The following is a 24553-nucleotide window of genomic DNA, read 5'->3' as shown; positions in this document are numbered from 1 at the left end:
ATCAGCAAACGCTAGTTCGCTTGGCAACGTCACTAAAGTCCGTTAAAAATATCCTTCCAAACGGGTCCCATTTTCGGCATTTTTAATTCGGGGTTACTTGATTGCTATGGCTAAAAAAAAAATCTGAAAAAAATTCCTAAAAGGTTAGTTCACTCCGACTCCGTACTCCCAGAAAATTATTTCGTCAGAAAAAAAGGGGGAAAAGGTGGGTTCCACTGACTCACAAATTCCTCGAAAACCATCATGCAAACTGTTTTCAATCTCTTTCACACACGATTCCAGTTATTCAAGCCGTATTTTTCTGTATCGGTTAATGAAGAAAAAAATAGTAAATAGCGAAACATTTCATGTGTAGTGAATGATCATGATTCACGAGATTCTTTCTACGTACATCGAAGTTGTTGGTTTTCTTACATCTTTCTGGCAACACCGGGTCACCGAAAACGAAGAAAAAAGTGTCTGTACACGGCCGCGGGAAGTTCGAAAACGTGTGGTACAGACCGTTAAAGTGTGAATTTCAGACTTTTTTTAGTGTACTTGCCGTGATTTTTTTGTGCTTTTACGACTATCTGTATTTTTTGTGTGCAGCCGATCCACTTTTTACATTTCTATCGATTTCTCATCAAAATTTCACTACGGCTGTAAATTCTATCTGTATTTTATGTGTGCAGCCGATCCTATTTTTAAATTTCTATCGATTTCTCATCAAAATTTCACTACGGCTGTAAATTCTATCTGTATTTTATGTGTGCAGCCGATCCTCTTTTTTAAATTTCTATCGATTTCTCATCAAAATTTCACTATGGATGGAAGAAAACTAGGAAACTCCTCAATTCGATGTTGATGCAGTGATTACTGAACTATAACTAATTCAAAATTGAATACAAGGAACGGTTGAAATCGTGTACCTTCTGCATCAGAAAAAATTGAAATTTAAAGAAGATTTCAAATCTTGGAATTTAACTCAATAAAAATTTTAAAAATAAATTTCAGATTCCTTGTGATTACAATTTTCAAGTATCTACTTACTATCAATTATTAATCTAATCATAAATTATTTTTAAAATCCTCTCTATTCTGACGAAATCATTTTTAAGACGCTCGATTGACGGGGTGAGGTAGGGGAGCAAGACGGCCGATGGGCAGGAGTGAGGAAGGGGAGTTCAAAGGTCAGAGTTTTAATACAGTGGGTCTTTACTTTCAGAGGCCTTTGTTTATAGTCATTGATAGGTGTATGGCCCTGTCTAGGTCGACTTCCAAAAAAGGAATCAAAATTCAGAGTAAGGAGGAATTCATCAAGAATATTGTTTGGCGAGAAATTTTTCTATGAAACATCGTTGTTCATTAACCGCCGACGGGCGATTTCGACGAACTCGCTGGCCGCGAAGCGCTCCGAAGGATGGGCCGCGTAGCGGCCAGGGGGCAAAGTCCCCTAGTTTAATATGAATTAACATTGTAAATCATCTATCTATACTATAAGCTCGGAGACCTCTTAATTTTGCATAACTGTTAACGTGTAGTTCCAGCGTTCCACCGGACCGATTTTTATGATTTTTGCGGCTATCGATGGGCAATTGTCTCTAGATCAGCCCGCACTATTCAGATTTTCAAAATATGACCCAGGTTTTTTTTTTTTTATATTACGTGGTAAAGTTGCGCATTCTCCCATTTAAGCAATGTAAAGTTATACTTTTTGTCATAGTTCGTTTGAGCGTTCTACTGGGCCGATTTCCGTGATTTTTGCAGTAATCGACCGGTAATAGGCCCTGAATGAGCCCGCTGCAGTTAGATTTTGGAAATATGACCCAGGTTTTTTCATATTAGAGGAGACTAGAAAGCTTAAAAAGGGGGGCAACTTTTGAAATTCCCGCCAATAAAAAATGGCGGGAATTTCAAATTTAGCGGAAAATTGAACTAAGCGGGAAATGTTGAATCTTGGTCTGTTAGTAGGGTAAGGTAGGTGAATGGAAGGTATGCTCCTTTGGCACAGACTATCCAAAAGCGATGAAACGCTTTGTACCGTTTCGTTTTAGGCTCGGCGAGAAGTTTGAAATTAATGCCGATTTTTTTATTCGATTTTTATTGGTTCAATCGCTTCCGGCAAGAGGAAGATTGGACAAATGAGAGTCGAGTATGAAAATCTTTTCATTTTTTTGGTCGTCCTTTTGTCAACGCCGGCCTAAGAGACTGCGGAGCGCCCTCTGTGGAATGGGCCGCGTAGCGGCCAGGGGGCATAGCTCCCTAGCACTCGATAATATAAAATCACAAGAATGACGCGTAACACCCAACGCCTAAGGCACGAAGGGCGTTGGACTGCGAAGCGGTCAGAGGGCGCACCCCCCCCCCCCCCCACGTAGAAGTGAAAATGAATGCAACCTATACTTGGTTTATGTAAGCCGGTAAGCGCTAAGCAACTATGCAACCACCCGAGCGTGGCATAGTATCATTCGAGATTGAAGGCGAACTTAATGCGCCAACTTACGGAAGTCAATTCCTGCAGCGGCTAAAGTTGCTGGATTCCTAGAAAGCGTACTCTATGTTATAAAATACTACGAGTAACGCGTCACGCACAACGCCTGAGGTGCGAAGCGCTCTTAGGGACTGGCCCGCGAAGCGGTCAAGGAGCGTAACCCCCTCCTAAGGGGGTACTAAATTAAATAAATTTAATAATAGAAATGTGGCAACAGAGTCATCTTTTTTGTTCTCAAGTTTAAGGTAGATATGTAAAAATCTAGGAATTAAATCTGAATCTAGTCTTCAAAATGTCTGTTTATGTGGTAATTTTTCCAGAGGAAAGTATTAATTGAGTATGTTTCAAAGAATATTTTTGGAGAGTTCAAAGTATATAAGTCAGGCGGGATTCCACGAATCAGTCGTGGTCGTTTTTCCAGCGATGAAATGAAATGTTGCGGAGTTTTTAAAACGGAAAAGAGCACGCAAGCCGATACACGCGGTATTATTTTTTTGTGAATCTGCACGTAGCCAAATCTCCAGAAATTAAACATATTTTACCCTACCCTAACCCGGCCATTTTGGGCTTTGAAAGGGCAGCACGCATGTGTAATAGCCAAGAACTCGTGACGCATAGATGGCCCGAGTCGCTAAAGGGGGGGGGACACTTATATAGAGTGAAATTGCACACGTAGAGCTGCCATTTCCAAAAATTAAAAAAGAGGACAGGCGGTGCCAAAAGCGAGGACAAAAAGAGGACATATACGTCGAAAAAGGACATTTTTCTAATTAAAAGAGGACACCCTCACGCCACTCATACGTCGGCTTCAAATTTTTGCACTTTTTCCCTTTTTTTCTCTCTCGTATACGGAAAAAAAAAAACTTCGTGCGTGGGACCCGAAGTTTAGATCATATTTTCCATGGAATTTTCCATACATTCTCCTTGATCGAGCGATTTATCTCGCTTGACATAAGGCAATGGAGAACTTGTTTTGATTGTCTGGAAGTCCAACTTCAAATTCTGTTTTCGTAAGGTGTTTCATTTTTCCGAACTTCTTCAAACAATTCAAACGAACTTTTCCATGCGTATCACTTTTAAGGATTCTTTCCACGTTACTTCCATTATTTTTTAACATCAAGCTGTTTTATAAAACTGAAGGATCGTTCTACACGGAGAAAAAAACCTCGTGCGTGCCGACCCGAAGTTTAGGTCATATGGATCTCTGAAGTTTTCAGATTGAGCATATGAACACTTTAGATCTAGATGTCGAGGTTCGGATCACACATCTGAAACTTCAGTTCTTACATCTGAAGTACTTCAGATGTAAGAACCGAAGTTTTTCGGATGTGCGAACCCAAGTTCTTCGGGTGTGAAAACCGAAGTACTTCAGACGTAAGAACTGAAGTTTCAGATATGTGATCCAAACTTCAGCAGCTGGACTTTAAGTTTTCGGATGCTCAATCCGAAAACATCAGAGATATATATGACCTAAACTTCGGGTCCCAGGTCCCACGCACGAAGTTTATTTCTCAATGTACGAGAGAGAAAAAAAAGGGAAAAAGTGCGAAAATTTGAAGCCGACGTATGAGTCAGTGACGTGAGGGTGTCCTTTTTTAATTAGAAAAATGTCCTCTTTCGACGAATAAATGTCCTCTTTTTGTCCTCGCTTTTGGCACCGCCTGTCCTCTTTTTAAATTTTTGGAAATAGCAACTCTACTTGTGCAATTTCACTGTATATAAGTGTTTTTTTTTTCCTTTAGCGACTCGGGCCATCTATGAGTTACGAGTTCTTGGCAATTACACATGCGTGCTGCCCTTTCAAAGCCCAAAATGGCCGGGTTATAGGGTAGGGTAAAATATGTTTAATTTCTGGAGATTTGGCTACGTGCAGATTCACAAAAAAATAATACTGCGTGTCTCGGCTTGCGTGCTCTTTTTCGTTTTAAAAACTCCGCATCATTTCATTTCATCGCTGGAAAACCAACCACGATTGATTCGTGGAATCCCGCCTGACTTACTTTGAACCCTCCAAAAATATTCTTTGAAACATACTCAATTAATACTTTCCTCTGGAAAAATCACCACATAAACAGACATTTTGAAGACTAGATTCAGATTTAATTCCTAGATTTTTACATACCTACCTCTATAACTTGAGAACTATTAATACTACTCAGTTGCCGCATTTCTATTATTAAATTTAGTACTTGACTTCCAACAATTTACACCATTTACAACGTTGACCTCCTAAAATCCGGCTACAAAATCATGCAAAAGCTCCATTGCGAATTGTTTATGACAGATTGATGGCATGTTGAGTAAAGAAGCTCAAAACTCAAGAAGGAAAGAGGTTAACTCAAAAGTTGTGAAACTTACGGAAAGCGGAGAATCTGGACGTGAAGCCGGGGTGCGAGAACGACTTGAGGAAAGTATGGCTCTGCTCAAGCCTCTGGGCGGTAAGGTACTCAAGCGAGACGGGATCTACGGCGTCGAGGCCGCAGGAAACCGGAAACAACCGCCGCATTTCCGTTTCCGGTCGCTCGTCCCCACTTCCGGTTGCTGCGGGCAGCAGCACTTGGTTGTACCAGAACTGCGACCCTACCGCGGGAGGTCCACGCGGCTCTGGCGACGCCCTGTGGGTTGCGTTTTCCTCGAACGAAGGCGCTCGCGTTTTGCAGGTTGCGTTCTCCTCGAATGAAGGCGCTCGCGTCTTGCGGGTTGCGGTCTCCGCGAATGAAGGCGACTCCCCCAGCGCCTCCTCCTTGCCCTTCGTGTCCAGGTCTCCGTAGAGCTTGAGGAAGAACTGCCGGTGCGTGGAGGGCTGTTTCAGTCGTTTCCCGGGTTTCTTTCTTTCCGGGTCTGATTTTGTGATCGCTTCCGGTTCCGCCCTAGGAAGTGAAGTTAAGTCTCCGTAGAGTTTCAGGAAAAATTTATCGCGGTTTGAAGGATGGCGGTGGGTTTTATGGCTTTCTGTAGCCATATCATCTGTCGGCTCAGTGGAGTTAGTCGCTTCCTCCGCCATTCGCACTAAAAAACAATTGTTTGATTCATCTCAAGGATCGCATCTCAAAACCACAAGATTCTGATCGATCAAAATTGGCTGTTCTCATCGAACAATTGCAGGTTTTTTGTGCCATCAAAGAAGCGTTCCCATACATCGAGAAGGCCGTTTTCACTTCTCATAAAAGTTACGTATTTCTTGTTTCCTTTTTGTGTTTTTCGGTTTCTTTTTTAATTAGTTCTTCTTTGTTTGTTGTTTTTGTAATGTTTGAACTGTATTCCCGTTTGTTCGGCTTCGCCTCAACGAGGTGAATATCGGTCGATTATAGTCCATAAGCATCTAAAACTTGAAAACCCTCTGAGAAGGGTTCGACCGATCGCGGAAATGTGGTCTCGGCTTCATTTTGACAGCTTCTTCTCATTCCTGTTACCTCAAGATTCACCGTCAGTCATAAAATTCGTGTTCACACCACAGGAATTTTCTATTTTGAAAATTTTAAATTTTGCACAATCCCCTCGAGTTTGGGTTTACTTTGCTAATCTTGACTTTCCTCTTGAACTGCTAAAATTTCAAAATTATTAATGAAAAATATATCTTTGAAATAATGTCCGTTAAATTTTACACAACTCCTCGCAAACGATAAAATTGGAGAATCGGACGCTTTAATCACGTCACAAGAACTACAAAACGTTCCGAAACTTTGAATTGTAAAAAATTCCACAACTGTTTGTCAAACATTGCACAGCCCCTGTCATCCGGTAAATATTCAAAAACACGTTTTTACTGCGAGAATTTCCATTTCTTTAAAAAATGAATGAAATTAAAAAAAATGTAAAACATGAAATATTTCACAAGTTCCGCACAACTCCTCCAAAGGTTGAATTTTGGTGAACCGGAATCGTTTACACAATGCGTGAAGTTCAAAATTTGAAATTGAGAAAAAAATCCAAAAATATCAAGTTATTTTTCGCAGCCCCTATCTTACGGTAAATCTTGACGAAACGGACACGATTTTACGGGAAAAATGTACGATTTTCTCAGAGTTTCAAGCAAAAAGGAAACAAATGTTTGAAATGAAACAACTCCGAAACATGCCACAATCCCCCGCACGGTGAATTCAGGCGAAAGGGGGTCCTTTTCGCAATTCCAAAATTACCAAACAGATTTTTTTTAAAAAAATGTCGCCATCTAATTTTGTTCACAACCTTTCCGAAAGGTGTTAGGGGTTGTCAACAAAATGTGAACATTTCAATTTCGATCGTCCGCACACGTTTTTATTCCACGCGCGAACTTGCACACCACTCGAGGACCCTCGAATCACCGAAGAGACCGTTGCTGTGGATCGACCACAACGAGCGCAATCCGCGGTAATGATGCAACCCCACGAGCTCCTCGCGAACGCAGGGGTGGCGCGCCATTCAGGGTCCGGGGAGGGCGGGGACTCGGGAGGGATGAAGCAGGGATAGAGCGGATTTGTATGAATATAGCGAGAGTCCGCGCCCATTGGGTGGCGGCGCGGTGAGGGTGGGGTCAACAAGAGGAAGGGGCGCACTCCCGCGACGCCCGATCGCTCGGAGGGTGCTTCGTGTTCTCGGCTCTTGAGAATAATAGAGGGTCTCAGGGTACGCTCCCACAAGAGGCGCGCGACGAGGCGTCGCGCGCCTCGTCGCAATGATTGCAATGGTTTTACACCTAGAGTCCCTTTATAGTGAGAGTAAAGTCAATACGAATCCATTTCTGATCGGTTCCCACACTGAAAAAAAATTTTCGGCGTTTTTACCAAGGTCCGTTGGTATACCTTTATCATCTCACTTTTTTTACCAATTATTGGTAATTTTATCAAGACAGACTGGTAAGCTTGCCTATAAACCGGTATTTTTACTGTTTTTTTCAGGTAAGAATACCACTTTTATTGGTAATCAATTCCCGATAACTTTGCCATTTTATCTCGGTAATTCTACCACAGTCGATAAAAAATATTGGCGTTTTTACCAAGGTCCAGCAAAATTACCGAGGAAGTTCAATAATTTTACCGAGATTTCTCGGTAAAATTACCAATTCCATGTAAATAGTAATTTTACCAAGAAGAAACTGGGATCAAATAGAACCGTGAATTCTTGGTAATTTTACCCTTTTCTTAGTAAATACACCGAGATTTTTTTTTTCAGTGGGACATCCATAAGCCCTGTTTTCCCAACTCTCTCTGTAAAGGGACTCTGTTCACACCTTGACTTTTTAATGGGGTGCCTTTTCGATTATTTTGAAGGAAAGGTCATGGAGCTCCTAGGGTAGGATCGCTTTATTTCCCCTTTGTCCTCTTTGTCTATTAGCTTTGTCTACCAATATCAATAATCAGCTTCCACCAGAAAAATTATTCAATTATTTCCCCTTCGTCACCTTTGTCCATAGCTTTGTCTATCAGTCAATAATCAGCCTCCACCAATGAGATCGCTCCCTATTCCCTTTTTCTATTAATTTCAATAATCAACCAGCTGCCGTGCCAAGAAGACGCGCCGTATGAACTTTAAGAGGTTGCCGCACTTACTCGGACAAAATTACAACGTTCGAGAAAAGTTATGAATATTTCCCTTCGAAATTTTCATTCGATTCGGGTGAAATTGAGAGCGAAATTCTGAGGAAGACATTTAAGGATACGTAATATGCTTCATTTTCCAAGAAAATGGGATTTTTATGAGTAGAAATTCGACGATTTATGAATGATGTTTATAGGGGTTTTTTCGTCATCACGGGAGTGACGTTTCCCGGGCGTAAGATTTCCCCATCTGCTTGGATGCGTTCATCTCCTTATTGTCGCGTCGCGTTGTAACAAATCTCCAAAGCTGAATTGGACGGATTTAATCAGAATCAACCTAACTACAACAGACGTTGCCCAATTTCTTCTCATCTCTTTTTCATTTATAAGGTAGAAATCATGTAAGATATCATGGGATAAGATGAGATAAGATAATCTCATCCCTCCTTCATGGCTAACAGATCCGGCTAATTTACGGTTTATAGATGGCGATGCGCGGATATTTTAGAAACTATAATTACCGCATTAAACAAATTCTCATGTACGAAAAGCGATTATTTTCAGATCTTAAATGTTTCAAAGACGTCGTCTAATCAGAAGCAGTGCTGTGCGAGAAGGAGAACATAGAAATAAAGGGAAAACTTTAAAACTGTAAGAAAGTTTCCTAGATTTTTGACTGAATGCAACTATACGTGCTCCGTGGATGTCCGTGTTGCGGGTTCGAAAAATTGAAGGCGCTCCGGCGGCGCACCGTCCTTCTTTGCAATCGTGGTCATCCGCGCGCGGCGTGTTGCGTCGTTCTGCTTGTTTTCGGGCTTTTGTTCTTTTTCCAGCAATTTTCGCATTTTACCGCCTCATTTGGGCTCCTAACTTTCCCGCAACAAGTTCGTTGATAATCTTTTTGAGAGCGAAATCCTTCTTTCCAGCAAACTTCGAGAAAGTACACGAGCTTAATTGATAATAATTCCATCCCCATTCCCCTCCTTTGTTCTTTCCTCCCTGCTGGTATGGTTGAAACCACTCATCTCAAGAATGGGCGGAAGACGGGACACTGCGAAGGAGGAACATGAGGAAAATGCGAGGCCAACCGAGGTGGAAAAGAAAGGGAACAAAGAGGAATTACAAATGATATAATAACCGGTTAAATTTCCATCGGGAACAAACATGTTTGCCAGACTGTAGTAATATTAGGACTTTTCCTGCTTCGAGCACGAAATAAATAGGTAGGTTTAAGTGGAAGGCCGATGGGGCGCATATAAACGAAAGACTGGGAACCACGACGAATGAGCCACTGGATTCCCCGTAATGATGCGTGCTTTCATCTAGTAACTCGGTGTTTCTACATTTTTTAAATGTATGAAAAACAATCAACAATCAACAACGCTTCACCTACAATCTATTCTTTTCAATGGATTTGAATGAGGAAAAACAATGTTGCCAGATTTCAATAATCGCCAATGGCTTTTATGGGTAAGCCAGAGATAGCAACTCTTTTATGCAAAATGTCCAGAGTCTATTTTTTCGAAGTTCCTCAGCTGTTAAGGTTTTTTACGGTGAATTGAAATGTGTGGAATTTCTGCGGCACTTGTCCTTTTGCATTTTCCCATTTGAAGCTGTGGTAAAGAATCTTGATTGGTTTATCTCGAATATTACCTAACTTTTGCTTCCATTAAGTTAAAAACCTAAATTTTTGTACATGCACTCACCCTTCATATTTTTTGTAAAGACATTAATAGCCTGAGATGCTGAATGTCTCTGATTACTAGCCAACTATATCTTGAACGTATAATCTTGACATATATGTCTTGATATATCTTGATAATCGCGATCATTCAAAATTACCCCCCTCCAAACATCCATCCTGTAAGCTCTGATGATCCAAAGTAATCACCGAAATTTTAAAACTCAAAGCAAGTACCTAAATTTAAAAATTTACGGTAAATTCCTGGTCTCCGACGTAAATTCCCTACTCGCTAATCGTTGTAATAAACTAACGAACCAACTAACTTTTCCAAACTTTTGAAATTGTATGCCTCCATTAAGTTAAGAATCTAAATTTTTGTATTTGCACTCACCCTTCATATTTATACGCCTATGCTGCCGTGCTAAGGAAGAACGTCGTATGAGCCTTCAGACGCTGCCATGTTTCCGTCAATAAAAACCTAATTTACTAGGGAAATCGTTAATATTTTCCGTCAATTTTTTCAGGCGATTTCGTTCGCAATTTTATCTAAAAATTCTGAAAATTTCGAGGAAATGTACGCATAATTTTCTTCAATAATATACATGTTTTATCCGCGGCAATTTGGCAACTCTCAAATGTTCATACGACGTTTCTCCCTAGCACGGCAGTATGCACGCCATTCGGACTACATTTTGCAATTAGGAACTATAAATCCTGGCCCGGTTTGAAAACAACGTAAGTGCCACAATTTTCCCTATTCACATAAGTGTTTTTCCAGAAGAGCCAGAATTTATAGTTCCAAATCGCAAAATGCAGTCCATTTGGCAATCTCGCGAGGAGGAATCGTGCGGTAGCTTGCGAGTAGCTCGCTGACAAAAGCGATGTAATACTCGGTAATACCGAAGTATTATTTACATCTTCATTTTTCATTGTTATAATCCCGGCACTCCTTTTCCTCTGCCCCCTTCCTCCCGTAAGCTCCTCTCCTGCAGTTTTCCTCCCATTCCAACCCCCGCGCCCCTTTTCTCACCCTTTCTCACCCCTTCCTCCCCCATGTCCGCCTCCCTCCTCCTTCCTCTCTGTAAATTGAGTAACTCTCCATCGAGGGTACAACCTCGGTGTTTGTCGCCAAATGGTTATCTGGAGCTTGATTACACCGTGCATTAAAGAACCAATCGACGGCGTAAGTCTGGAATCACATATCGACGGTGTAAGTCGGCAATCACATAACTCGGTTTGCGACGTCGCAGACTTCCTGTCATACTTTATTTTTCAAACGGAAAACTACTCAACAGCAATTATTTAAAACTACCGTGATTTTTCTTCTCTGTGCGAATAAAATTCTGCGTAAACTTCAAAGAATGATGCCAATTTGTTCTCCTTTAAAAAAATAACATAAAGGCGAAGATTTTCAGACTCCGCAAACGAGTTATGTGATTGTCGACTTACACCGTCGATATCTCGTTTACGGCGTCTGAAAATCTCCGCCTCTATGTTATTTTTTTAGAAAGAACCAACTGACATCATTCCTTGTCTTTGCAGAATTTTCTTCGCACAGAGAAGAAAAATCACGGCAGTTTTAAAGAATTGCCGTTGAGAAGCTTTCCGTTTAAAAAAGGATGTATAACAGGAAGTCTGCGACGTCGCAAACAGAGTCATATGATTGCCGACTTACACCGTCGTAATGCTTTTGCCTTATTTTAGAAACACCGTAAGTACCATTAGTTTCCCTTTGCGTATAGGTGCTTCTGTCAGTGGCGTGGCGTGCTTTGCGATGTATCGATTGATCTGCTCTTTAAACCTATGGAAAAAGGATCGATGAACAGGGTGTTCGCAACGAACTCCGTAATAATAGATTTTTTACCACAGCTTCATATGGGAACATATCGATAATCGATCATTCATGTCTCGCCACCATGTTTTTTTTATAATTTTTCAGCACCTGCGCTTTTCTGAACGTGTCTACCTTTGGAGACTTAAACGCGTGAGTAGGAAAGTAGAGAAGTGCAAAAAAATAGCGTCGCTGGTCGTAAACGCAGGTACAACCACTTGAGGAAATTTCCCTCCTTCATTCAATGTTGCTCTATACTTCAACCACTGCCCGTGACCCCCCCCCCCCCCCCACTCGAACCTCCCAACCCCACCCATTTAGTAACCCTCATTTCTACCCCCCCCCCCCCCCCGGCACTGGTTTGCATCCAGATTCTCAGCACAATGCAACGAAAAAATTCAAGTAATTTTGCAATTTAACGCAATAACATAAATTTTACCGACTCTCCAAAAATTCGAGTCTTTTAATTTTTTGTGGCATGTTTTGCAGTTTTTTCTGTATCTAGCATCCATCTGAGTGATTTTTAGAATTAGATACCGATTGTTTTCCATAACTTTTGTGAGTAAGAATGGTCGATAAATCGATTTCTCTTCGCTCTCACTGAGGAGTCACGACGAAGTATTGCCAATGCACGGAAGGAGGTTGAGGGCGTGCTACGGAAAGGCGTTAGGCGTTTCCTTCGTATGGCTTGATACCACACGCGACACGCGCCAGTCGGTGCCGTGCTGTGTGACCGCTTATAAGTATCGCATGCTTTATTAGGAAGTATATCCAACCAGCTCTATTTGCCACTCAACTTTCCGTGATTGCTCGCTTATGAAACTCGAACGGATTTGTTCCGCCCCGATACACATCCGCAAGGCATCCTAGCATAGAGTGAGAACGCGTTTTTACCGGCGCACAGTGGGCCGAGTCAGTAGGAGAGGTCGGACAAAATTTGGAAACTTCAAAAGCTTATAACTCCGTTTATACAAAACTTCAAAGTTCTGAGAGTAGTTTCATGGGTTTTTTCGTGAAATTTTCTTCTAGAAGCACGCCTTAAAATTTGCAATATGACGAAATAAACATCAAAATTTGCCGTTTTAGTCAAAAATTTCATGTCCGACCTCTCTGATGGACTCGATCCACTGTGCGGCGTGCTAAGGAGGAGCGCCGTATGAGCCATCGGACTTTGCCAAATTTCTTTCGAATAATCGCGAATCCCGAGGAAATGTGTGAATATTTTTCTTCCGATTTTTCAGAGAATTTCGTTCGTGATTTGAGCTAAAGTAGAGTACCTTTATAGGGAGAGTATGTACAACTCAAAAATTTAGTGACTAGGTTTGATCAGGTCCCTTAGCCCTTGGGGCTCAAAACGGCGCAGCCAACCTATGAACTCGAACTATCCAGTGGTACTAATTTTCACAATACTTACTACCCGTCGTATACTGCACGTATAAAACTTTGGTTTCGCTTAAATTTTCTCAGTTTCGAAGTCTTCATCCCTAAAGACGCTTGTTCACAATGCGCTGTGTCGGTCGTATTGATTAATCTTTCAAAGGCATAGGTTGGCAGCGACACTCTTCTAGTGATTTTCGTTTTAATCGTTGCCGCCCTTTCGGGTCCTAAGAGCTACATAAATAGAGTCGTCCATACTCTCCCTATAAAGGTACTTTAAGCTAAAGTGTTACCTATAGTTGTATAGCAAGTTGTATGTGATAGTGTGACATGGGCACTAACAAAGCTAGCCATCAAAATATCAAAGTCAGGAGTTGTGATGGGTTTATTCCATGACTTGTACCAATCATAGTACTTGACCTTGAAATTTTGATGGAGTATTTTGTTAGTGTGACACAGGCTATTCTCGTAGGCAACGGTTCAACGTGAAACTCGGATGAAAGCAAGGTGGAAGAAATCAAAGGTGTCACTACCCACGGTATGGGTGACTTTATAAACCAATTTTTTCCAAGCGCGATATTTCGGTTAATATTGGACGTAGAAAGTTGCTGTTTGTACAGACAAGAATTAAGGTGATTCGACGGACGCCGTATTTTGTGTCAGAATGGCATGCGATATATCGCATCAATTGGTTCCATTTTTTCAGCTACTCGTCATTTTTCTCCAATTTTGAAATCGCAATTCTGTTGTCAGGAGACTAAAGCACTCACTGACCAATTTTAACAAATAAATTCAACGTATTAAAGGCGATACTGATATCGAAACTGCACTCGAACGCGATATTTTTTCTCTGAAAAAACCACGCCTTTATTCCGTTGAATTTCTTTGTTAAAATTGGTAAGTGAGTGCTTTAGTCTCCTGACAACAGAATGGCGATCTCAAAATTGAAGAAAAATGACGAGTAGCTGAAAAAATGGAACCAATTGATGCGCTATATCGCATGCCGTTCTGACACAAAATATGGCGTCCATCGAATCACCTGCGTCAAATCACGATTCTGAGCCCAGCGCAACTGACCCAGTGAGCAGAGCACACATTGTCAGAGTGTGCGGGTCCTATGAGGACTAAAAACAAAAAAACAACTCGGTCGGATTTACCTACTTGCCGCCCATGGGCCGCCTGTATTTTGCCGCCCCTTCTCATTCATTTTGAAACATCAATTAAAACCATCAAGTGAACGTGCCAGCGGGGAAGGGGTGCATAAGACGCGTTTACTCGTGTTGGACAAATATTTTGGGAAAGCCCTGTCAACACTACTAGCAAAAGTTCACTGAACTTTGCGCAAAATTTAAGTTTCGTAAACCTATCTCTCTGTGGACAAGGCCTTCCATTCATGAGAAATGAACGATGAAATTATGAAAGAACAGACATAAATGTGGTTAAATGATTTTAACTTCCGCCATCGCGTAGCCTGCACCGTGTTAGGCGCAATGCGTGAAATATACCGACAGTCTTGTAGGCGCTATGCGTTTCACGCTGACCGCAGTGACCGCACTACGCATGATGGAATGCGTGAAGTATTCGTGCAGTCTTGTAGGCGCTAATATGTGTTACATGCCGATCCATCTCCGCGCCAAGGCTTCTCCTTTTCATCTCAAGTCCTCGTCATCATTTCTCTTCAAGTCGCGCCGTTCCAGGCCAAATTGCGTGTTTGGTCTCTCTCTTAACTCGACTAATTAAAGGTGCTGTCACTTGTATCACTGAAATACGACAAAATTAAAAATTACTATACTCTGAGGAAATGAGAGATTTAGTCACCTTTTTTCGTTTATAATTTTTTTTCTAAATCCGATTTTTTTTTTATACCTACATTTCAAAAAATTGCAAAATTTGCCGACCCCTAGATTTGCCGCCATGGGTCGCGGCCCATGTGGCCACCCCCTTAATCCGGCCCTGAAAAACAATATGAAAAAAAAAAAATAAAATATAAAATAAAAATGCTTTAAATGGTATCCCCATGCTTTATTGTAGCCTTCTTCATCGTCTTTCCCCTCAACTACCGCAGTAATTTCTCGATATTTCGGATCCACCGGACGTTTAGAAACTCCGTCAGTTTGAAAGAAACCGCGGCTTTTCAAATTAACCGCCAAAGAAGTCCGCTTTTTGCGCGCGCGTTTATTTATTTCCGGTCTGACCTTTTCCGCTTCCTGCCATAATGCATAATGCACATCCGGTTCTAACCTAGAAATTCGTGATATGAGTTGTCAGTTGTCTCGGTTGTCTCTGATGACATGAAAGAAAAAGTCTATTTTTATCATGATTTGACATTGAGACTGAGTGGAGTGATCATCGAGTGATTGCTGAAGTGCTGAAATCATGAACCAAGGTTTCCCTAAATGAGTGAAAAGATTCTGTTCTTGAGCCAGCTGGCTCATTATGTCCCGTAGTTTACTTAAAAGCTGCGAATTACTCATTGTCCTAACTGTGACTACCTTCTTCTTCTCCTGGTGCTTACTGATCGCTTTTGGTGAGTTCTGATCACTCAATTGACTAATGTCCATGCGTCACTTATACAGCTTTTGCTTTATCCAGTTATTTCATGTATTCTTGCATCCTTCAGGGGTGTACTGGCCCCGGTTGGAGGTTGGGGATCCCCAACCATAAATGCTGCAGAGAGCTCTCGGAGGCCCCATAGAAAAGAATCACATAGAGATTTCGGAAGACTTCTATACGAGCAGAGCAGTATCAGCACCTCGAAGGTGATGCCCCAGTCTTGGACCACAAGGGGCCTCATAATCAGGAAAAGCACCCGATTAGAAGGGGCCCGAATAAAAAGCGCAGGTTCCCACACTTGGCTGGAGTCCAGCGATGGTTCTGGCTATTTAAAACAGACTAGGCGCCAAGACCCCTGACCCTTGACTCAATTTCAACTCCGTCCACTACCAAATGCTCAGCTTGAGTGGTGAGGATTCCTTTCAGCCTCCTCACGTATCAAGTAAGGGACAACAAATAGTGCTTGTGCCGTAATGCTCTTGTATGTTTTCTTTCAGAAACTGATGGAAAAAGCACTAGAAATTTGGTGCAGCGTAGACCTAAAAACTCACTGTACAAACTTGGAGTGATAGTCCCTTTTCGAGATAGATTCGATGAATTGCTTGAGTTTGTTCCACACTTGCAGATGTTCCTGAATAACCAGAGTGTTTGGCATCAAATTTATATTGTGAATCAGGTATGTTTCAAATCTCTGTCCTTGGGTGCTTTCATTGTGAAACTTAAAGACTTAATGGACAGTTTGAAGTAGAGTCCACGCCGGATACGTTCTCCTAGACTGCGACAGATGAGAGTCCGACATCTCTTTTACATATAAGTTAAGTAAGTAAATGCAAGAAGCAAGATTTCTGTCGCAGTCTAAAAGTGCGTAAACTGATTTGGCATGGACTCATACTGATGGGAAAATAAACTAGTTTATATTGATCATTTTGACCACCAGACAAGGTACGAATTTAAACATTCTGATACCTGTTCCCTGTTCAAAATTTATTTAATATTATGATTCACGCAGTTAGTAGAAATTACCAGCAGTAACTCTTAACTAAGATATTAACACTTTTATTCAGCACTGGTTACCAAAAATTTCCTGCTCCCCAAAAAACCAGAGTCCCTGTGAAGCAAATCGCTCAGTGTTCCTTTCCTGCCCAATGTTGTTCCAAATGTGGAGACAACAGTTAAATAGCCAAAGTGCAAAACAACGTTTCTAACACCTGTTGAACCGTGTTGCTACACATTGCTGCTACATCCTAACAGGCCCACCACATCCCATCTCGGGCCCTGGTACCAATTTTCTGGCCCGGGCCCCTAGCACGGGGGGGGGGGGGGGGGGGTGGTCCGAGGGGCCTCCCCCGGGAAATTTTTGAAATTTTTAATCTATTTGGACGCATTATGAAGCTCTTATGATGGAGATTCTCCATCAATTTCTACAGAATAATTACGCCTTTTTGTTTACTTTCAGCACCAAAAACTTTCGAATTGTTGCATTCAAAACATGTATAAATTTTTTTTTGAGGGGGCAGATGATAATTTTTAATTCTATGGGGAGCCGGGCCCCCTGGACTCCCCTTTCGTACGTCTATGGCAAGGGAGTTAAGCCATTGAAGTCGAGGATTCCCAGAAAGGAGCCTCTTAGCATCCGACAACGGAAGAAAATGAAACACAGTTACTAAAAATATCATTCTACGTATACTCAAAATCTTGAAAATCTCTAAAAAAGTAAGAAAAATTTTATGGTGCCCTAGCGTGTTTTTGAAACTATATTCACCTTTTGCGGAATTTTTAGGGTAATTTTTTCACTTTTCCCTACGAGACAAGGGTTACACATGAATTCGTAGTGGTTTGTCACCTGCGTCACGGGCCCCTCCAGGGCCCGGGCCCGGTACCAAGGACCCAGTATCCCCCCCTTGTGGCGGGCCTGCATCCTAAACAGACTGTTTGGGGTGTAGCAGACTCCCCGGCATACTTTATTTTTTCTTTAGAAAACTAGTCAACATTATGTATTGAATATCTTCTCAATTTTTCTTCACTGATAGAAAGTATTTTGCATCCATTTCAAACCAGACAAAGGGCTTGTTTCTCCTTGAAATATTAAAATAAGAGCAGAAGTTCTGACACACTGCAATGAAGATATGCGGTTCCGCACTTTGGTTATGGAGTTGAGCCAAAGCGCCAAGGTTGCTTCATCTACATACTGCTGAGATTGTCTTGTGCAATTCAACTCAATAGATTGTAGGTTTCTTTGAGCAGGAAGTTCGGATTCATTCATTGAAAAACACTAATATCTTGGTTTGGAGTTGTTTTCTTTGTTTTTTGTTACGTAAATGGCACTTTAGGTGAGTGAGAAAAGCTATATCATAATGCTTACAACTCACCTCGTTTAGTGTTCCATTTTTAGTTTCAGTGTCAGTGAGTATATTTAAATGTTGTGTTCCTTAGAAAACTGACAATGAGGCCACTCTATTTCAAATTGCCTTCTGAACAGGTTTTACAGGGTGTTGACTATACAGATACACTAAAAAAGCTTGGTCTTTAAAGCAGTTCAGATGTACAGAAAAGGTGCAAATTTTCTGTCAAGAAGTATGAATGTGTGGAATTTTTGTCATCAACTTTAAAAGAAAGTCTGAGTGAATGCTATTTCCTAACGTTGTCCACTTAATAATGTTCCCTCACTTTGAGTCCTTGAGTCCTTTTTACTAAATGCTATCCACATGTCCTTCCATTTTTGACTCCTCTATGCCCCTAGACACCTGCAACTTCATTGTTTTAAACTTAATAAAATGTTTTATTCTGATGTAGATAGACGACTACAGGTTTAACAGAGCAAGTTTGATCAATGCTGGATTTCTGTTCGCCACATCAGGATCTGAATCTTGCGATTACATTGCAATGCATGACGTTGATCTCCTTCCATTGAACCAACAGCTGCGCTACTCGTTCCCCGCTGCAGGACCACTGCATTTGGCTGCTCCTCACTTGCATCCCAAGTATCACTACAAGACTTTCGTCGGAGGAATTCTGCTGATTTCAAAGTAAGTTGGCCAGTGCTTTAGTTTTGTGATAGTGTTAGCTCATTCTGTTTCATAGATGTCCCCTTTTGAGTTCTTTCATACAGAAAATATGGCTATTAGTGTGGCCTCCATTGATTGGTCCTCCAGCGGACTGATTATTGAAATTGATGGACAAAGCTATAAACACGGAAGACGTACGGAATATGGAGCTATCCTATTGGTTGAAATTGGTGGTTCTTATAGGCTAAGGGAGAAAATGATAGACTAACTATCGGGTCTCTCGTGGGCTGCCGGTAGTTAGTCTATTACCTACCTCCTTTGTCCATTACAACCACCCGCTTCTACCAATAGGATCTCTCCACACCTCATTTGTCTTCTTTATCTATGGCTTTGTCCATCATTTTCAATAATCGGTCTGCAGAATAGGTCCTCACTATGCTCCTACAGCTGTAAGTGAATGTAGGAAAGATGGCGACCTCACAAAACCGTCAGGTTCAACCTCAAGGGCACTGAATGACAATGTCATGAAGTATACCAATTAAGAAGTGTATATATAATATTAAAATACTAAGTTAAGTGTGAATTTATGGTTGCTATCAAAATGTAACTTTTCAAAGGCAACTGGTAAGTATGCATTGATCCAGATAGACAAGGTTTTCAACGGTTTGTCTTGACTGAATAATTTTCTAGACCATGTCACATATTATGAAATTTTCCGTTTTTGCACAGCCGCCAGGCAGGACCTGTAGAGTTGCAGAATTTCAGTGAAAAATAAAATTGTGAAATTCCCGTATTAAATATTTCTGTTTCATGAATGGTATGAACGATCTGAAAAATACAACTGTGCATGATATATTTTGTCACAATCAAGGTAATTATTTTTAGTGCGTCTCTCACGACGCCAGAGGCTGAAATCCAACAGAAGTTAGGTCCTAAACAATCATGTTTCCTAGGAAGAAGAAACAAGAAGCAGATTAAAAATGGCAATCAATGGCTCAAGTAATGATTTGTCAACTTAATTTTTCTGCTCTTATTTGCTCCCAGCGCTGAAGGTGGATTGTGTGCTCTATAAATTACATGAAAACAAAGAGATTCACTTCTATAATTTTCTGGAGGAGAAAGTAATGTTACATTTTTGGAAATTTATACAGTTAAGTGTGGGTTACCTCAGTTCCTAAAAATAATTTTTATATTTTTGAAATATTTTGCAACCTTGTGAATTTCACATGAAACTCCATGGAAATTTTGATTATTAATTGATTAAAATTATCAAAATTAAATTTCAGTTGTTAAGGAGTGCATTTTAGACATTTTTTTCTTGTCCAATGTAATTTTCATGCAAGTTTACCCCATAGCATTTCGCTCAGCTGGCTGGATCTCTCATGTACTACTCATCTGGACCATGAAACTGTCAATATGCAGCTCTAGGTTGCAGTGTCTCAAAATCTCTGCTCCTATTTTATTTTTTAAGAGAAGACCAAACCAACATGACTTCTTAAAATTTTCACAGAATAATCTTCTCATGTCCAAAAAAAGCCTTTGAAGTTTTCAAAAAATGGCATTCATTAGTGCTCCATTTAATAAATGAAGTATGACAGGAAGTCCACAAACCGAGATACGCATTTCGGCATTGTGTTAACATTGATATTGTCCTCTCTATTTGCTTACCATCGTATGAAAAGCTCAGGATACCTAAAGAGAAAACCAAATTTGGAAAACACTTAAGGCCTTGTCACTCTCCTAGTTTTTTATTATCTCATCTGAACCCTAACTTAAAAGTAATTATGTTTTTCATTTTTGCAGGGACCACTTTATTCAAGTGAATGGAATGAGTAACAAATATTGGGGCTGGGGCCTCGAAGACGATGAATTTTACGTTCGCCTGAAACAAGGTGGTTTGACAATTCATCGCCCTGGAAATCTATCTACTGGTATTAATAACACTTTCAGGTAATCTAGAATTATTTTTCTTGTTTGTTAACTTCTCTAATCATCGCAAAATGTATCTTTTAGGTACTTCTGCAAGGCTTTTTGCAGAAATGTTCACCCTAGATTATGAAGAATATGCTCTTAAAATTTCAAGCTTCATGTCGTGTTCTCTGTTTTAAAAATAAAATATCGGAGAAAATTAGGCAATGTTTGTTGCTGTTTTGCTGATTTTAACTGATTAAAACCGTCCAAATATCAGAAGTTAGGGAAGGAGAGCTCTCTGACCCACAGGGAGAGCTCTGCAGACAAAAAATATCCTGATGACAGTTTAAGGTTTTTAATTCAAGCAAAGCAGTATCCATGATTTAATTTCCAAGCATTCACGTCTGAGCAAGTGTTTTTATAAATCTGAAAAACGGGATTGTCAGGAATTTCATCTGATCTGAGACTAATCAGGCAATTTAATGCAACAGACAGGAAATCTGAAGAATCTCGAATCTCTCAAGTCTGATAAAAACACGGCCATCCACACAATCTAACTGAATCTTTGTCTGGTTTGGAGTTCAATTGGATCGCATTTTGAAAAGAGGAACCAAGAGCATTCCAATGTTGCTTGGATTGTGCAACTTACATTCTTCGCTACAAAATCACTGGAATCATGCCAAAAATTAAATGTGTAAGGATAATTTTTGGCTTGAGGAGCCAAAATTAAAAACCAACCAAAAAACCATACCAACCATTAAAAACCAACCATAAAATAAAAGTCAGAGTTTTTATATTTATCTCTTTAATTTTATTCATCCTGATTATTAATATTTTAGGTTTGGTTCCTTATATTTTCTCTTGTTCCGCACATTTTGTTTTTTCTGTTAGTTTTGGATTTCCTTTTTGGTTGGCGTTTTTAATTTTGGTTTTTAATTTTTGTTTATTGGGAGTAAAGATAGAACTTATTTAGGTGATCAGTTTATATTTTGATAAGGTGAAAACAGTGGCACAATCTCAGCGACATTGGAATGCTCCTGGTTCCTTTTTGCAAAATGCAATTCAATTCTCCAAGGACTTATTTTCAATGAAGAATTTTAATGTTAAGCAAAAAGCCATCATACAAGGTTTACTCTAAAAAGAAGTCTCACGTTCTCTACTTCAAATCTTATGTAGAAAACAATTCTCACAACATCAGCCTGATTGTTGAAACTTTAACTGGCTATGTCGGCAAGATAAGACAAGACATAACCCTATCTGCGCCGTGTAATGTATCGATTTTCGATTCTTGCCGCACCGCACCGCAATTTCAACAATCAGGCTGCAGGAAGTTCAAAAATAATCTCCTGAAAGAGGTATTAACAAGCATGTCAAACAAAAATCAAATGGAAGGTAGATTATTGATGTCATTTGTATTTTCATTAATAATTAACCATCATTAATCGTAAACTTTTATAATTTGTTTCATAGGAGTTAATTTTTACACTTCCTGTTTTTTTATTCTTTTTCCTTTTAAAATGTTGAAAAGAGAACTTCTTGCTTAGTGCTATAATTCGTACCTTGCCAAGAGGCCCATCGAATGATCAATGCCTGAAGAATAAATCCCTTTTCTCTTGTCATTTGTAGTAAAATCAAGTATTGGAAAAATGATTTCATTTTCCATTTCACCGGTTCAAATTTTCAATGTGAAAAGCTGGAGAATTCTGATCGTTTTAGTCGAGGAAATTTTTCCTACAGAGTCTTTGGACATACTGTCGGATGATGAAACCACTAGAAGTCATACAAAATCACCGGATTACTTTGCAATTTTACACTCTCCATTAGATTGTAAATGGATGTGCTTATGGTAAAATCAACACAACAAACTTAACGCTTGTAGTTCATTTAAGTATAAATATGTCCAAATGAAGTAAATCTCTTGCAGTCTACTGAAGACTTTAGGAAAAATCATTTTCTTTATTTAAAATATTGTAACTGCTTCATGTACTATTCATCCTGTATTTGAATCAGTGAGTTCAAAAACACACAAACTCGGAAAAAAAAAAAAAATTGTTCAGGAAAGACTTCAAACTGCGCAGCGGGCGAAGAAGTTAGTTTAAGAAAAACCTTTTTGGTGCCAAAGGACAAGTACTTAGAGACTTTTTAAAGCACAAAGTTGAAATCGATACACCATGTTTGATGACGGAGAATTAAGCGTTTAAAAATTTCCGAGTTGGTGTGTTTTTGTTCTCACCGACTTTCAGATACTGATTTTTCATAGTCTACCCTGAAAAATTTATATTTTTCGACCTAAATAACACTTGAATATTTATATTACTTGTTGGTACAGGGTATCCTGAACCGAAAAAAGAAAACCATAAAATCGGATGGTCACCCGTTTCCCTTGAAATGGCCAAAAATTGGTATTTCCAATGAAATACTTCGATTTTTCCCTTTATCCCGTCGCTGTTTCAAGCACTTCTGATTGCAATTTCGAAATTTCCTTTTGCGTGCAGATGCTTCTATCCATAAGTGTTACTAAACCGTAAAAAAGTGAAAATCGAAAAAAACCCGAGTTTGTGTGTTTCTGAACTCACTGATTCATTTATCTACATGAATTAGCCGATGGATGCCAACAGGCTATTTCCGGCGCCCCTCCTGTCTTCTGATCACCCTCTTAGACAGCCCTGCACCACCTGGGTTTTTGACTCTTAGTTTTTAAGATTTCTTCCTGTCGTTTTTCTCTTCTGTAGTCATTCCATCTTGTACTATACATTGTACTTTTTTTAGTGGAAAGTAAACAAGAAATAACAAAACAAAAATAAAATCTACATGAATTAATTTCACGAAGTTATCAAGAAAGTAAGTAACTTCAGATAATACGTATTTTCTTGAAGACCCAGAATTTTGGAACTCTTTGTCTTTTGTTATAAGAATTTAAGTGTTTACCAGCAAAAATACACCATCCAAACTTGGAAACTTAATTTTTTGGCCAAATTTAATGAAAATTTTGCATCCATTCACTTAGGTTTTTTCTTTGTCAGACGGTCATGAAAGATGTGACTCCAATCATAATTATTTTTTCAGGCACTTTCACAATCCCAGACGGAAACGAGACTACTTGAAGTGCTTCAACCAGCGTGAAAGCACGCGCAAAAGGGACAGAATCACTGGCTTAAACACGCTTCAATACTCCCTTGTTTCGACACGCTCCTTCCTGGTGGATCACTCGGCTCCAGTAACTGTACTCAACGTTCGGCTTTCCTGTGATGAAAAACTAACGCCCTGGTGCAAATGCCCTGGCAAGAAACCTTCACTACAAACAAATAAGGATAAAAATGAAGGTAAAAGCGGAAAAGTTAGTTGAATTGACCGTACATGGCTCGACAAAGAATGGCTAGTTTCTTTTTACGCGAGGGAAATTCCAGGTCCTGCCCAACCTGAATTGTTCCTGAGTGAATATTTATGGCCCATTGGCGCTACAGTTTTGCGACTTGTGGGTCCACTATCTAATCATGTGTGAAACCATGGTTATGATGCAACCAAGAGGAACTGTTGTTGTATTCAGCGGCAATAAATTTGTTGTTGTTTTTTTGTAATAGGAGAGTTGTGTCATAATCTCCTCGAAGTTTTGTATCAGCACAAAAACAATCAAGTCAAGGTCATAAAATTTTTTTAAGTGCAGCTGTGATCGATAATCTTCCTAACAGTTTTTCTGCAATCCAGTTGAGGCATTTTTGTTGCCAAGCAAACCTTCATGTATTCTCCTTTTGCTAATTTCTCAACTTTCGCTGTTTCTACTAGAAGATGGCCTGTGTTTGAGCTTGTGTTTCAAAATTTTTATTCTCTGTGAAGGAAAACTTTGCAAATCTTCATCCGGCTATTTTAGATTGTCGATCTTTGGAGCTCTGTCTGTCAAAATCACAATATCACATGATTCAAGTTTTTATACTAATTTATTGAATGATATTGTGTAAGCGAGATGCTCCCTATTAGTCTTCTATTGGTTGACTCATCAACCAGTTTTGGTGCTAGTCTGATGAGGAATCCCCTCTTTCCCGTTCCTCTTTCTTTTGACCGGGAAGAATCGGACATTTTAGGTGTTTGATTTTCGTAAGAATTCTGTACTTTACAATTCTTTACCTCAGTTGTCTTTTGTTTTGTAATCATGGCTTGTCGAGCTGTAATTCTATTGATTTTCTTTGACTTGTGTCCATTCATTGCACA

General features: G+C 40.0%; 2 protein-coding genes and 1 long non-coding RNA gene across 3 annotated transcripts in view; 2 read left to right on the top strand and 1 right to left on the bottom strand.

Moving 5' to 3' along the window:
* LOC109036995 (uncharacterized) overlaps nucleotides 1-6938 on the bottom strand; it is a 56795-nt gene extending 49857 nt beyond the window's left edge. The window contains exon 1 of the mRNA XM_072304589.1: nucleotides 4829-6938. Coding sequence (XP_072160690.1) covers nucleotides 4829-5474 — 646 coding nt within the window. The 5' untranslated portion in view covers nucleotides 5475-6938. The remainder of the gene's footprint in view (nucleotides 1-4828) is intronic.
* The window catches only part of LOC140225491 (uncharacterized), a 41914-nt gene extending 30193 nt beyond the window's left edge, over nucleotides 1-11721 (top strand). The window contains exon 3 of the long non-coding RNA XR_011900568.1: nucleotides 11213-11721. This is a non-coding gene — a long non-coding RNA (uncharacterized lncRNA). The remainder of the gene's footprint in view (nucleotides 1-11212) is intronic.
* A 3412-nt stretch (nucleotides 11722-15133) lies between these two features.
* LOC109039279 (beta-1,4-galactosyltransferase 7) lies at nucleotides 15134-23925 on the top strand. Its single transcript, XM_019054686.2, has 5 exons — nucleotides 15134-15405; nucleotides 15929-16107; nucleotides 18225-18457; nucleotides 20240-20386; nucleotides 23414-23925. The coding sequence occupies exons 1-5, from the start codon at nucleotides 15315-15317 to the stop codon at nucleotides 23691-23693; spliced, it is 930 nt and encodes a 309-aa protein (XP_018910231.2). The 5' UTR covers nucleotides 15134-15314; the 3' UTR covers nucleotides 23694-23925.
* Nucleotides 23926-24553: the final 628 nt, after the last annotated feature.

The sequence above is a fragment of the Bemisia tabaci genome, chromosome 9, assembly GCF_918797505.1.
Source record: "Bemisia tabaci chromosome 9, PGI_BMITA_v3".
NCBI lineage: Eukaryota > Metazoa > Arthropoda > Insecta > Hemiptera > Aleyrodidae > Bemisia > Bemisia tabaci.
The sequence above is the reverse complement of the archived record's forward strand: the minus strand, read 5'-3'. Positions and strand labels throughout refer to the sequence as shown.

Coding starts and splice junctions, on each gene's coding strand:
- LOC109039279 (XM_019054686.2), top strand. CDS start 15,315: ATGTCCCGTAGTTTACTTAAAAGCTGCGAATTACTCATTGTCCTAACT. Junction 15,406..15,928: donor GTGCTTACTGATCGCTTTTG/GTGAGTTCTGAT, acceptor GTTTTCTTTCAG/AAACTGATGGAAAAAGCACT. Junction 20,387..23,413: donor GGTATTAATAACACTTTCAG/GTAATCTAGAAT, acceptor TTATTTTTTCAG/GCACTTTCACAATCCCAGAC.